Raw genomic sequence first — 15,964 nt, forward strand, 5'->3', positions numbered from 1 at the left:
ATACAGTGGCTCCAAGAAGTATTCGTTGCACTATAAATACATAATGTGAGGTGATTTACTGAGAAGAAAATGTAGGTTCAGACATGATAGTACGAATCTGTATCCATAAATCATAATTTTCACAAAGGAAACAAAAATGGTACATTTTTCTGTGTTTATTGACAAAACAAACAAAATCAACTTAACAGTTCTTAATGTGTTCTCCATAAAGTACTCGTTTGAGCTGAGCATTCGTCTTGCTATTTCAACATTGATTTTGGAATTCAGTACTTGTAAGTCCACCAACATTGATTTTGGAATTCAGTACTTGTAAGTCCACCTTCTCGTTTAACAAACTCGTCAGTCTTTTTGGCATCGACTTCAACAAATTTTCAGTCCTTTTTGTTGGAATTTTACGCCTATCTTGACAATAAAGCTGCCTTTAAACCATTCTTGTTGGAAATAGATCTTGTTAACATGGATATTTTTTAGGGCTGGAGTTCTATCTGGAGTTAGCGTCATCAATTTCCCGATACCATTGTAACCATGGCAACCAATGTTCGTCATCTATGTATACCAGGCCAGGAGCGTCATTTATACGTTTCTGTAAGAACGGAAGTCATTAGTTACACGTTGTTTAAACTTGTGGCGTGCACTGAACCCCACCTTTGTATTAACATTTTCTAATTATTTCTTGGAACGCTTTTTATAATGTTAAAAAATGCGAATATCTAAGACAAGCCAAGTGAAGCTGTCTCGACAATCCGCTCGCACTACCGCAGTTTAGTTTCTCCAGCGAGCTGGGTTTCCTTGCCAGCGAAATTTCAGGTCGCTTGGGTGACGCCTGGACTTGAAGCTTCCTCGATACGCTGCTGTGCCCCCTCCCTCGACAGCAGTTTACGGCGACAGGCCAGCTAGCTTAGGTGAGGGGTGTTAGTTTTAATACTTGACTCTCGAAGTCTTCAGCGCCACACACTAGAGACTGCAAGAAAAAAATCAACATCTTAACAATACAGCCACTTGCACATCATCTTGCTAATAAAAAATAGAGCCAGTACATTAAATCAATTGTAATACAGAAGAATATATCTTAGTCTTGGGTTTCGGCATGTATACAGTTTCTTCGAGCAGTTCATTGATGGCATGTGTAGAGTATGGGTTCCGATAGCTACAGAAAAATATTTAGGTTGTCCAGCATCAACACAGAGTTAAGCGCGAATGGTTGTCTGTGATGATGGTATATAGTGAATTTTTGTAGTGTTCCTCTTGGATTATAGGTGAAGGTTTCGTGAGTTCTGTGGCATTCTTAATGAATATAACGTGTGTTATACGTCGTGACAAATATTTTTCCTCGTTTGTCGTTGATGCACGTACACTCAATATGCGAGTGAAACTATAAAACTTCAACGACCGTAAAATACCAGTTAAATTTTGCTGATTAGTTTACATTATGCTTTTTAAGTAAGAAAAACAAATAGTCGCGGTGTATTTTTCTGAAGACCATGACTGTACTATCACGAAGCTTCACCGGATGAAACTGTTGGTACATTGTTTAAAATATGCTATAGATTAAATGCCAACGGCCGTAGCCGTGTTGAAACACCGGATCCCGTGAGATCTCCGAAGTTAAGCAACATTGGGCGTGGTCAGGAGTTGGATGGGTTGCCACGCGTTGTTGGTTGGGGGTAAGGGAATGGAGGAGCGGAAAGGAACTGGCCACCCTACCGCACGTAAACTCCGGCTCAGGAACACCTCTGTGGAGGTTCGGACCTGCCTTCGGGCAGAATAACCCTTACCTTACCTATAGATTAAATTATGATGGTGTCGTCAATGCCGTGAATATCAATTTGGAAGTATGTGCGAGTGTGTGGTTGAAAATATTCTTGAAAGATCTGTTTCAGGTAGACCTTTCCACGAAAAATTCAGCCTTATAAAATGGTAAAGTTGACTTTAGAGAGGCTATGATTGTTTACACTGACTGACAGAGCAAATGCAACACCAAGAAGGAGTGATTCGAAAGGGATGAAAGTTGGGGAAAAAACAGAGACGGCACGGACGAATAATTGATGTTTATTTCAAACCGATATGCAGGTTACACAATGCGCACGGCATCGACTCAGTAGGATGTAGGACCACCGCGAGCGGCGATGCACGCAGAAACACGTCGAGGTACAGAGTCAATAAGAGTGCGGATGGTGTCCTGAGGGATGGTTCTCCATTCTCTGTCAACCATTTGCCACGGTTGGTCGTCCGTACGAGGCTGGGGCAGAGTTTGCAAACAGCGTCCAATGAGATCCCACGCGTGTTCGATTGGTGAGAGATCCGGAGAGTACGCTGGCCACGGAAGCATCTGTACACCTCGTAGAGCCTGTTGGGAGATGCGAGCAGTGTATGGGCGGGCATTATCCTGCTGAAACAGAGCATTGGGCAGCCCCTGAAGGTACGGGAGTGCCACCGGCCGCAGCACATGCTGCACGTAGCGGTGGGCATTTAACGTGCCTTGAATACGCACTAGAGGTGACGTGGAATCATACGCAATAGCGCCCCAAACCATGATGCCGCGTTGTCTAGCGGCAGGGCGCTCCACAGTTACTGCCGGATTTGACCTTTCTCCACGCCGACGCCACACTCGTCTGCGGTGACTATCATTGACAGAACAGAAGCGTGACTCATCGGAGAACACGACGTTCCGCCATTCCCTCATCCAAGTCGCTCTAGCCCGGCACCATGCCAGGCGTGCACGTCTATGCTGTGGAGTCAATGGTAGTCTTCTGAGCGGACGCCGGGAGTGCAGGCCTCCTTCAACCAATCGACGGGAAATTGTTCTGGTCGATATTGGAACAGCCAGGGTGTCTTGCACATGCTGAAGAATGGCGGTTGACGTGGCGTGCGGGGCTGCCACCGCTTGGCGGCGGATGCGCCGATCCTCGCGTGCTGACGTCACTCGGGCTGCGCCTGGACCCCTCGCACGTGCCACATGTCCCTGCGCCAACCACCTTCGCCACAGGCGCTGCACCGTGGACACATCCCTATGGGTATCGGCTGCGATTTGACGAAGCGACCAACCTGCCCTTCTCAGCCCGATCACCATACCCCTCGTAAAGTCGTCTGTCTGCTGGAAATGCCTCCGTTGACGGCGGCCTGGCATTCTTAGCTATACACGTGTCCTGTGGCACACGACAACACGTTCTACAATGGCTGTCGGCTGAGAAATCACGGTACGAAGTGGGCCATTCGCCAACGCCGTGTCCCATTTATCGTTCGCTACGTGCGCAGCACAGCGGCGCATTTCACATCATGAGCATACCTCAGTGACGTCAGTCTACCCTGCAATTGGCATAAAGTTCTGACCACTCCTTCTTGGTGTTGCATTTGGTCTGTCAGTCAGTGTATATTTAAAAAAACATTTTTTCTAGCTGTGGTAATGAATATGTTCACCGCACGCCACTGTTTTAAACATTGATAGCAGAACGCCTTCTCTTATTTCGATTCCAGTCGATAACGAATTTCTACACGAGTTACTTATCGCTGAGCAACCCACTCTGGTAATGGCGGATAACAATTATTTAGATCTCGCACCGGGCATGCACAGAAACCGATCAGTTGGTTGTACGACGAAAACGTCGAAGAGCTTTCGTTGCCAAGTATCTACCTCGATGAACCGAGTACATTCAAGATCGAGCACGTCACTCAGTTTGTGATGGCTACGAATGAAATTTGTAGACGAGACAGATGCGGAGTGAAGCTCGAGCATGTCCTCTACATGGCGATGAAACTATGCGTATCTATTTGACTGAAGGATTGTTCGCCACGTTCAAAATCACCGGCGACACAGCAAACCTTGCTCGTGCTCTCGTAGAAGACAAGCAGTTTATGAAGGGCAGTATCGAGCAGCGAAATATCTCATTCCCAAAATCGATTCCCAACCCGAAAAACTACTGGATGCAGTGGAAGAAGGACGTATTTGCGATGATCCGTCAGCTTGGTAAACCCAGTGTATTCTAAACTTTGAGCATAGAATTGTGGATATAAACTCGCTCTCACGGTTTATAAGCCTAAAAACACGTTCATGATTCTATGTTTTACCGCGTAGCAGAGAAAATGTAAAAATATAAAGCAAAGTTATCTCCGTAGAGGCCATGAAGGCCCGTGGAGGGGTGGAAGGTAAAGGCTTCCACTATCCGTAACCTCGGCACTTGTTGGGGTGGAGTGGTTAGCCCTACAGTCCGGCCACCTTTGCCCCCAGGAATTAACCTGGTACTCATTTTTTGTGTAGGCTGAGTGAATCTCAGGACCATGTGCACCTTCGGAAGTGGAAATCTTATTTCTTAATTTTTCGACTTCTTGACGAGGAATCGAACCCACGTCCTTTTAGGTGGACAGAGCACGCCTTCAACCCCTCGGCCAGGCAGCCCCTGAGAAAATGTACGAATACGAATTTTCTTGTATTTTGATCCACGACATCTCGCAAGTTGTCGATTGGATTGATGTCCGTTGTATCGGGCCCGGTCTGCCTACAATGTGGTGTGATACACAGTAGTCACATCCAGATATTATAAGCCATGTTCCTAGGGTCGTTGTCCGGGTAAAAGTACAATTCTCAATGAAGCACGTATCCTCCACACTTCTGGCAAGACTAACCTTCAGATTCTGCATATACAGTATCCATGTTGGCTCATGGCATCTTCAATATGGCCTCCACACCACCCGCACGCATATGATCCCAAAAGTGTATTTAACCCTCTATAATGTTGTCAGAAGCAGTCCAGTTCCGCTTTTTCCACTTCCACTCTACAGCGCCTCTCTCCCATCAGACTTCAAAATGTCAAATTTGCTTTCTTCCATTAAGACTACCCTTTTAGAAATTCGAAGTCGTCTTTCTGTTGGTTTCGAAGTCTCTTGCTTCTATTAGCCTTGTTTATGAGTGACATCTCTACGGGCTGTTAGCCTAAGCAAGCCACCTTCGTAGAAGACAGTCCTTACTGCTTTCCTAATTCATTCGCGACCTCTGTTTTAATTTTTGGTGGACTTAGTTTTGATGTTTGTTTAACTTTTCTGACAAGTAACCCTCTTTCTTTCTCAGTCATTTCCTGGAGCGTTTTGGTATTTTCCTTTTGTTCTATTGAACTTGAATTCCATAACGCTTTTCACTGTTTTCGTCATTCGTAGCAGATAATTTGTCTTAGCCCATTTCTTTACAAGATTTACCTACTTTAAAATGAAGTATGCCAATCCGTTTTTCTCTGTTCCGCTGTTCCTTTCCCCTGTGTGTGGGAGCGGTAGAATAACACCAACGATATCCCCTGCTTGTCGTAATAGGCGACTAGAAAGGGCCTCAGGGGCTCTGAACTTGGGGGCGTGGGTTGGTGACCACGTACCGGTAACCCTTAGCTGAGTCCTGACATTGCTTCCGCTTACTTGTGCCAGGCTCCTCAGCTCCTCACTTTCATCTATCCTATCCGACCTCCCTTGGTCAAATCTTAGTTTTTCAGCTCCGACAGTATTACGTATGAAGGCCTAGAGCGTCTTTGATTTTCACGCTTTTCGTAGCCCTTGTATTTCTTTGGGCGATACCTTCATACCTTCGAAGTGTCGGGCCCCTTCCACTTTTTCTCTCTGATTAGTGTTTATAGAGGATGGTTTCCTGTTTGTACTTCCTCTTAAAACAAAAATCACCGCCACCGCCACTCACTGGGACAATTCTGCATCTGCACTGTCTGGCTGCTCACTTGCTGATGATATTTGTGCTAATGCATACAAACGAATACATATTGGAGGACGGAAGTTCTCTATATTTGTTGTTACTTTTATGAATCTAAGAAAAGTGACGTAAAATGGATTTCTTCATAAATACTACGACGTTTTTAGAACATTGATATTATCGGATTAAATGTTCGTCGTCATATTATTGTTTCGTGCTAGTCCTGTCGTACTCCCTTTCGGTATCTCCTGGAAGAGGTGAGTAAGTCAGACCGGTAACCTCCCAGCAGGCCCGAAGTCATGTCGCGGTCTTTCCTTTTATTATGCTTTCGTCATACGCCTTCTTGAAGACGAAGCGAAAATGTTCCGTCTCTAGCCGAACCACAAAGATTCTAATAATCCTTGATCATATTGTTCCTGTTCTGTATTTTAATGTCAGATTTTGTAGTGCCGGGCTGAATGGCTCAGACGGTTGAGGCGCTGGCCTTCTGACCCCAACTTGGCAGGTTCGATCCTGAAGGTGCTCAAATACGTCAGGCTCGTGTGGTAGATTTACTGGCACGTAAAAGAACTCCTTCGGGACTAAATTCCGGCACCTCGGCGTCTCCGAAAACCGTAAAAGTAGTTAGTGGGGCGTAAAGCAAAATAACATTATTATTAGATTTTGCAGTGTACTGTAGTCTGAATATCAACATAATTCACTTTTATAAGTGTCCTTATAATGATAAGTCTTGCATGCGCGCACCACACACGCACAAGTACCTTCATTGTGTTCTATCATTATTTTGTAACTCTAACTCTCCCCCCCCCCCCACCCCCACCCCAACGGCCGATCCTGGCTACACTACTGTCTTCAGTACTTTACCTAATATTACTACCTTTCTCAAATCAGACGTACAGTGTGATGTGGGCAGGCATTATCACGCACGACATCGCTTTACTGTTACAAGAATAGTAGCAGAATAGATTGAGCAATATTATGGTCAATTTTCATTCCAAAAACACCCATGGCCTCAGATATACAGCGCGATACTTGACTCTTATACTCTGTTTGATAACTCGTGTGCCGGGCTGAGTGGCTCAGATGGCGAGGCGCTGGCCTTCTGACCCCAACTTGGCAGGTTTGATCTTGGCTCAGTCCGGTGGTATTTGAAGGTGCTCAAATACATCGGTCTTGTGTCAGTAGAGGTACCAACACGAAAAAGAACTCATGCGGGGCAAAATTTCGGCACCTTGGCGTCTACGAAAACCGTCGAAAATGGTTAGTGTGGCGTAAAATCAATAACATTATTAACTCATGTGCTGTCCTCGGTGACATGAAAATACATTCTTACTCATTCGCCTCCTAGGGACAAATGGCCACGATGTTTGGCCCCTTTAAGCAACAATCACCATCATTATAATTCTCCTCTCTCAAGGTGTTTTGAAAATCATTTTCCGTAAATGTATACAATTCCGAGTTCATCGACTGAAGTAGGATCGTGGGTTCTGTTTCAGGAAGGTTCCAACTCCTCGTACAGTCAATGTTCCGCCTACGCTGTCAACTGGACGGCTCTGCTTGAAGAATTGCCTTGGGAAGAGTTGGAACCCAATTCCAGCTGGACGACACAGCCATGTGCCCACGGCTGGGAATACAACACCACTGAAATTACGTCCTCTATTGTTATTGATGTAAGTAAGCCTGTTAGATGTTGCGTTCTAAATTTTCAAATGTAAACCTTTTTACATAGCTAAAAAATGTTTGGAATATTGAATTTTAGCTATGCGAATTTTAAGAACCATTTATTTTGTAAAGTAAATGGTAAATTAGATATTTGAAATGCGAAAATTCACTAACTAAAATAAAAATTATGTAGAAACAATCATTTTGTGTTTAGTTTCAGTGATGATAGTTAATGGATGGCACTTTTAGAAAAAAAAACCGCAAAATGAAGTAGGCCTACCATATTTTTATAACATATCATTTTGGTGATGTTGGGTCGTGCAATACTTATTATAAGGTGACGCGGAGGATCGTCTTCAGAGCAGTAATGACGATTCTAGTTGCAACTGTCACTTATAGTAACCAGACAAAGGACAGAGAGACCCTGTTAGAAATGTAGTTCATTCCAGGTCCTCCAGAGACAAGTTGACGAGTTAACTATGGAGGGTAGCCATGTTCTACTCAGTATATAGCCGTCCCCTTACTGTCGGATTTTTTATTATGGACACTCGAGTTTAGGCTTTAATTACAAACGAACTAATATGCCTATTGCAATGCGAGTTATACTAATATTTTCCTTGTTTAATTCTACATTAGCGTATATAAGACACATTGTTTTCGACGTCCATTAAATATTTTTTATTTGTGATTGTAATAAATATTGTGCGTGTTTTTGGCTTCTTCTCTAGGAAGCGCTCACTTAGGAGTATATACAAGGAAAACTACTTGTCTGATGGTAATGAAATTTTAATGTGTTATAACCACATGTATTTGTATTGTAATACTCAGGTTACAATTTTTTTCAACCACCCCGAAAAATGTTCTTATCATTTTTCTAAAGCAACTCTTTCTCAGCCCAGGATAAACGTACAGCAGCAAACTTGGGCTTGTTTTGAAGCACTCAGTTATAGTTATCAGAAACTACAACAACTGTAACCGTACAGTGTGGTGCCGAATTTATGAAGAGTAATATTGAAAGGAGGTTTTGTGTACGCCGGACCGTGCGATTAACAGCAGGCCGGGTGGTGAAAACGGGCGCAGTGTTGCCGCGTTCAGTAGTAATCACGCGCGTAAACGAACACATCTTTTCGTTTACTTTCAAACTTTAATTTTATTTCCTCTTATAAATTCCACTTCCCATCAGCTTTTCTCATAAGGGCTTTGGACCTTCAATGGCAGGTTTAAAAATGGTTGACATCCTAATTTAGAAATATCATACTGCACAATTTTTACACGAGTTATTTGCATTATTACTTACATATATTTACAATATTTAATTACATCAATTTCTTCGTCTGACAAATCACTGTTTTCCGATGAATTGGTGCTGCTGTCATTCATGTTGATTACGACTGGCTCGAAATAAGGGAAATTTTCAGACAGTCCATCTTTTTCCCAGTTAGTGGTCTTCAATTTTCTTAGCGTTTTTAACAAATTGTTTCCAGAGTTCAGGGGTCACGGTACGTAAGGCTTCTCGGCATAAAGCGTTAATTGCTTCCATACCTCTACCATTTTCTAATGTGTTAGCCATATTTGTTTTTGCTATTTTCCCTTTTGCGTAAGCCCAAATGAGCTCAGTTGGATTAAGCTCGCAATGGACACTGGTAACCAAACGAGCTGTACATCAGGTCGAAGTCGTTTAGTCAGTTGTTCCAGCTTCTTTACCGGTGTTTGAAAATAAGGCCTGGCAAGGACAATCAGCTCTGGTTTAGTTTCTTTGTTATAATCGTCAACTCCAGGTGGTAGTGAAATATTCTTTTACTTTATCCAAGATATAATTTCAGGTTTCAGCCATGACATGTTCGGGTATTTAGATGAAGGACCGACCATCGTATGATATGGAGCTCCGTGAACCATTCTTCATAATGAGTCGAGTTCATCTCAATATGGTAACCACCACGTCCTTTCTTGCCAATAAAACAAAGTTCTGCACTGTCAAGAAATCCTTCTCCACTTCCGATGTGTATGATGCATTTCCCAGATCCAGGCGGTGTTTGGAACCCTCCACGCCATCCATAAATTTGCTGAATGTACCCTCTGTACAGATTATAGTTGTCAAAGTTGTTTTCTAAAGCTTTAACCACGTTTTCTTGCCACCCATATTTCATAGTATGGTTCTGTCCGCACCAGGTTTCGTCTGTAAAGTCCGGCTCCATGGCTAAATGGTTAGCGTGCTGGCCTTTGGTCACAGGGGTCCCGGGTTCGATTCCCGGCAGGGTCGGGAGTTTTAACCATCATTGGTTAATTTCTCTGGCACGGTGGCTGGGTGTATGTGTCGTCTTCATCATCATTTCATCCTCATCGTGACGCGCAGGTCGCCTAAGGGAGTCAAATCGAAAGACCTGCACCTGGCGAGCCGAACATGTCTTCGGACACTCCGGCACTAAAAGCCATACGCCATTTCATTTCATTTCGTCTGTAAAGAAGATCTAGTAGCTCTGTGCTCTTAAGTCTCTAATTCGTCTAAGGTAGGTATGTCGGGATGCAGCAACTGTGGAATTTATAAGAGGAAATAAAATTAAAGGTTGAAAGTAAACGAAAAGCTGTGTTCGTTGCGCGCGTGATTACTACTGAACGTGGCAACACTGCGCCCGTTTTCACCACCCGGCCTGTTGTTAATCGCACGGTCCGGCATACACAAAACCTCCTTTCAATATTACTCTTCATAAATTCGGCACCACACTGTACGGTTACAGTTGTTGTAGTTTCTGATAACAATGACTGAGTGCTTCAAAACAAGTCCAAGTTTGCTGCTGTACGTTTACCCTGGGCTGAGAAAGAGTTGCTTTAGAAAAATGATAAGAACATTTTTCGGGGTGGTTGAAAAAAATTGTATCCTGAGTATTACACTACAAATACATGTGGTTATAACATATTAAAATTTCATTACCATCAGACAAGTAGTTTTCCTTGTATATACTCCTAAGTGAGCGCTTCCTAGAGAAGAAGCCAAAAACACGCACAATATTTATTACAACCACAAATAAAAAATATTTAATGAACGTCGAAAACAATGTGTCTTATATACGCTAATGTAGAATTAAACAAGGAAAATATTGGTATAACTCGTATTGCAATAGGCATATTAGTTCGTATGCAATTAAAGCCTAAACTCGAGTGTCCATAATAAAAAATCCGACAGTAGTTCGAGTCTTTGGAAATTTTTATTGACTCACGAATTATTCTCGGTATCTTTACAAATGACAAAAGTTGCATCAAAAATGATTTAATGGTCCTTATGTATGGCATGTTCTGCCACAGCAGACTTCTCTGGCTGGCGAAGACGTAAGTGCCTGCGATGTTCCTTAACGCTCGTTGCTACCTTCCTACATGTTTGGCAAACATAAACTGATCCACAGGAGCAGGGAATCCTATAGATTCCATCACAGTTTAAATCAATAGGTTCTTTAACAAATCTTAAGCTTAAAGATGGTCTTGATATTGTGCCTTCTGAGAATATCCCCAATGCTATCCGTTACATATTGTTCGTATGGCTAGAAGGCCAGACTCAAAGGACGAGAATCACATGACAACCTATCTTTTGATGATGATGTCGATGATGATGCTTGATGTTTAAAGGGGTTTAACATCTAGCTCATCGGCCCCTAATGACGAAATGTAATGACTATTTAAAAGTCCAAAACTCATCCACTGACCAGAATTCACAACGTGATGATGAAGAATGAATGAATATGAATTTAAAAATAATCTGCGGATCCAGCTCACAATATTGAAATTTAAAAATAATTCCAAAATTAATCCGCTGACTAGAATTCAAAAAAGAGAAGACGAATGATTATGAACTTAAAAAAATCAGTGGATTGGACCCGCAATGTCCCACCTTCCTAAAAACTATCTTAAAACAATTATGTATACTGACCAAGGAGTTGCTTCCAAAGCACAATCCTGAATCGATGATGCTTGTTGTCTAAATGGGTTCAAAATACAGGTCAACGGCCCCTCGTGAAGGCACTATCGCTAGGAAAGTAAGAACCATGGTATTTCTCATGTAGCGGCACTAATCATGAGTAACGTAGACTTACGGTGTTCCACACATTGTGGTACTACTCACAGGTAATGTAAGACGCACAGGTAACGCAGGTGTATGGTGTAACCTGTCTTTTGGCTTAGGATGTAGCATTTTGTCAATCGGTGGAAGGATGGTGGCGACAGGACCTTTTACTAATAGGCTATTAGTATGGGTAGGTTTACGGTAAAGTGAATGACCTAAAATCCCATGTGATTTCCTAGAAACCAAAACATCCAAGAACGTTAAACATCCTCTACGTTCGGTCTTCATGGTAAATTTAATGTTTGGATGTATCAAGTGATCCAAAAATATGGATAATTCGTGTTCTCCATGGGGCCAGATAAGAAATGTGTCATTGACATAAAATCTTAACCATATGGAAGGCATGAGTGTGCAAGATTGAAGACAGCGCTCTTCAAAATCTTGCATATAGAAATTGGCGATTACTGGTGCCAATGGTGATCCCATGCCAACACCATCCATTTGTTCATATATTGTACCATAAAAACTCAAATACGTTGTGGTATTTCACCTTATCCTTATTTTCAACAGGGTCTGCGTATCTTGAGTCTAGTTACTATGGAATGCCAGTTTTGCCACTGATATCTTTGTTATTGCTCTGAAGACGATCCTGGTTGCAGTTTCGAAACGCGTCAGCACATATTACCCGACCTAATATCCCCAAAATTATACATTACTTCGGTGGATCAAATATAAACGTTTTTTTTTGTAATACAAATTTAATTTATCAAAGTTAATTCAAAAGCACATTTTTCTTATTCTTGTACATATTCATCAATATTATCTATGCACTTCTTCCAACGGTTAGGCGATATTTTAATGCATCTATCAAAAAAAATTCGAGACCGGTTGTTCAGCCAGTTGCGTACTAAATCTTGCACCTCCTCGTTAGCTGAGAAGCCCTGTCCACCAAGATCTTCTTTAAGCCAGCCGAACATGTGAAAATCATACGGTGAGAGATCTGGACTATAGTGTGGATGTAGAAGGGTCGTCCAATTCATCTCAGTCTATTTTTGTTGTCGATGTGGGGTCGTGAATTGTCGTGGAGAATCAGCACATGTCTGCTTGGGGTACTGCACCTTTTTGCCCGGGAGATACCTCGAACTTTACAGAGGAGGTTGCAATAGTAGGTAGCTTTAACGATCCGTTTCCCTTCAAGGAAATCAACCAATAAAACACCTGTCGAGTCCCAAAATACTGTGCACAAGACCTTACCTGCACGCCATATTGTCCTGCCTTTCACCGGTGTTCGCTCGTCGCTCCTCCTCCACTCCATACTGGCTCTCTTCTATTGGGGGTTGTGGCGCATTAACAACCGAGGAAGTAGGCAATGAAACAACAGGCGGCACAACACCGCAGCCCAAGTCCTCGACTGTCAGTGCAACCACCAAAGAGATAAGAGGGGCCCTCTCAGCGCGCAATCACGCCAGCTACGGAGAGAAGGCCCTCGATTAAAACACAACACAGAAAAGGGAAGCGATGGGATCGGGTCAAGGGCCAATAGGTCAAATACCATAACAGAGGGTGGAAGGAGTAAGGGCAGAGCAACTCACTATAATAACACTCTCCGTCACACTCAAGACCAAAATTTAATACAATGTAAGAAGAAAATAAGTCAGGTGGTGGTGCAATTTAAAATAGATGAAAAGTAAGTTTAAAAAATGAAAAAACCAAGGATAAGGCTCATTTTCAAATTATTACCAAGCGTGGTAACCAAGTATGAATACCAACTATTTCAACCAATATTAAGAGTTCAGCAATCTTCTTAGGATGGAATTAACTTCATATTAATCTTGAGGGTCATTAAAATTTACAATTCGTTAAACTTTGCTTGTTCGAGCTCGAAACCATCTTCCTTTAAATTAAGAAATTATTATTATTATTATTATTATTATTATTATTATTATTATTACAAGTTATTAATATTTTGGGTGTACCTGGGAACGCGCGCGTCCTTACAAATTTCCCAAAAAATTTACCGCATTGTTATTGAACAGTTAAAAGCCGACAGGCATTAATACACTAAATATTACATGTTTGAGTTCCTCAGTGAACACGGAAGCGTTTCGAATTAAAAACATCTAACCGCGTCGCCTAACAGACCGACAATGTCCACAAGTAACATAAGGAAGGCAAAAATTTTTTTTAAAGGAGCCCACATCAAAAGAAAAACAATAAAGGATATCAATAATAAGGTAACACCATAATATGGAAGTAATTAAAACTAATCTCGTGACAGTTCATCACACCAAGGGCACGAGTACGCCACACAACAACGAACGTTCACATAACTCAAGCATTGTTACAACACTGCCACGCCGCGATAATGCGGAGTAATCAAACCGTTATCAACAAAACAAAGATGGAAGCATACCTCCAACAATGTCATTAAATAGAATGTAGCTTCAGAACAGAAACATTAATCAAAATTCAAAGCAAAAAAAATAATAATAATGAAAATTAATTTTAAAAAGAAAATGGAATTAAATTCACTTCGATCCAAGCACGCTTCAGAATTCACTAGGATTTGAAATCAGCATCAGTTACATTAATATAACATTTTCAGACGCCCTTAGTAGGGTAACTATACAACCAGACTACATAGATAGTAAATACTTTCCATTTGGTTTCTTTCCTTTCCACCGGGAAGAATTTTAAATTAATAACAACAGATACAGTGATTTAACTTGTCACAGCTTCAGTTAAAAGAACAAGTCGTTTTAAACACACAGTCTCGTGACGTAAAAATATGTCCTTACATTTTTAAATAACATCTTGCCCGAAAATGACACAACAGCTTGGGCATGGTTATTTCTTGCGGAATTAATAAATTTCAACCACAAAAGTTCACTCAAAGACTTAATATGATCGGAAGGCGAACGGTATCATCGGTCCAAGAAAACGTAATTATTATTATTGCCGATCTGACATTTTGAATTTCGATGAGCGGTAAGCTTGACGAAGCAACGCACATCAATCTCGCTGAGACAGTTAATATAATATATAAGGTTGGACTCACCAAGGTGATGAGGTTTTTTCACACTGTCAAGATTTTTAAACTTGCGTCCGTGGCGATGTAATATCCCAGAATAACGGCATGCTTGGATGTGAATGGAACAGTGACTTCTTAAAACTTTTAAAATAAGAACACCACACAAACTAGTAATTTTCTATCACCCACCCACCACAAGCAGTAATTTAATACACCACGAAGCCCACATTAGGGTGGTTTGAACACACACACCAACCATCTGCTGGCCACAGTCACAGGAGTTCGTAAGCACGACATGTTGTCTTCAAGCGAAGCTTGCTTACAACTGCCAGGCCAGAGAACTCACGGCTAAGCGAGGGAGCGCAGTGTCAAACAGTCGACAATCAACTCGCGCGCTGACCAATACCAACTTCAGAACAACAAGGCTCCACGGAATATCCAATGGCGATGAATCAGCCCACCGTTATAGTACAATTGCACACCAATAAGAACGTTAACTGTCCAACAATTAGTTATCCCAGAGTTCCGTTCCACTGGGCAAGGTTAAATAATAGTTCCCATTCACCTTTTCTTTTAATTTCCACACGAGCAAATTTGCGGTGTAGCGATAATTTCACATAATCTTCATAATTATACCGCTACAGGGTGTAATGTTTCACCCAAGTCTCATGACATGTGATAATTCTGTCCCAATCAGCGCCAATTTCTTTTTCATAACGCGTGAGAAGTGTTTGAGAAATTTTGACTCGAACAGCTTTCTGTTCTTAATTCGGTAACCGCGGAACCCAACGAACCGACACTTTTCGCGTTCTCAACTCCTGCCGGATGATTAATTGGACACTCCCGTAGCTTATGAGGAGTTCTTGGGAAATTCCAAGCACTGTGAGCTAAGGATCCGCTTCAATGAGTTCACCAACAGCTCGGATGTTCTGGGGCGAGATGCTGCTGCGAGGGCGACGTGGGTGGGCCATGTTTTCAACACGTTCACGTCCTTCCCTGAACTCGTCGCACCACGTTTCACTTCGGTCCATGAAAGTGTTCTTTTCCCAAACCGTGCAAGTAAACGAAGGTGAACTTCAGCTGCAATGACATTCTCATTGACAAGAAACTTTATAAAAACACGTTGGGCAACGGCGGGGTGCGCCTCCCTCTCCCTCATTGCGATAGCAACTGACCATGTGAACAAGGCGATCTCCGAAGGATACCTCTCCCTCTCGAAACCCACACCACACGTGTCTTAAAATAATCCAACCCCTCAGGCATTCTACAAGCATGCAATAAGGCCCGTTTATGTTTGATCCACCCACGTATGTCATTTAGTAGTCGTAAAAGTCTACGTCTTAAAATTAATATACATGGTGTTCGGAAACAACGTGAACCGGGTATATCAGCGTTAGAGGGTTGTTCATGCTGATGAATAATTTGAAAGAAATAATTCGATATCTCGTGCTGATGTCACTTTATCCGCTGCTGAAGTTAACCAATCAGATCACTTCGCGAGAGAATACAAATGGGCTTTAAGAGGCGCTGTTGCTAAATC

At 42.2% G+C, this 15,964-nt stretch overlaps 1 protein-coding gene across 1 annotated transcript in view; it reads left to right on the forward strand.

The window, feature by feature from the left end:
* CarT (Carcinine transporter) overlaps nucleotides 1-15,964 on the forward strand; it is a 95,998-nt gene that overhangs the window by 20,154 nt on the left and 59,880 nt on the right. Inside the window, exon 3 of the mRNA XM_067146368.2 lies at nucleotides 7,177-7,350. Within this exon, the coding sequence (XP_067002469.2) occupies nucleotides 7,177-7,350 (174 nt within the window). The remainder of the gene's footprint in view (nucleotides 1-7,176; nucleotides 7,351-15,964) is intronic.

Source organism: Anabrus simplex, chromosome 4 (genome assembly GCF_040414725.1).
Source record: "Anabrus simplex isolate iqAnaSimp1 chromosome 4, ASM4041472v1, whole genome shotgun sequence".
Taxonomy (NCBI): Eukaryota; Metazoa; Arthropoda; class Insecta; order Orthoptera; family Tettigoniidae; genus Anabrus; species Anabrus simplex.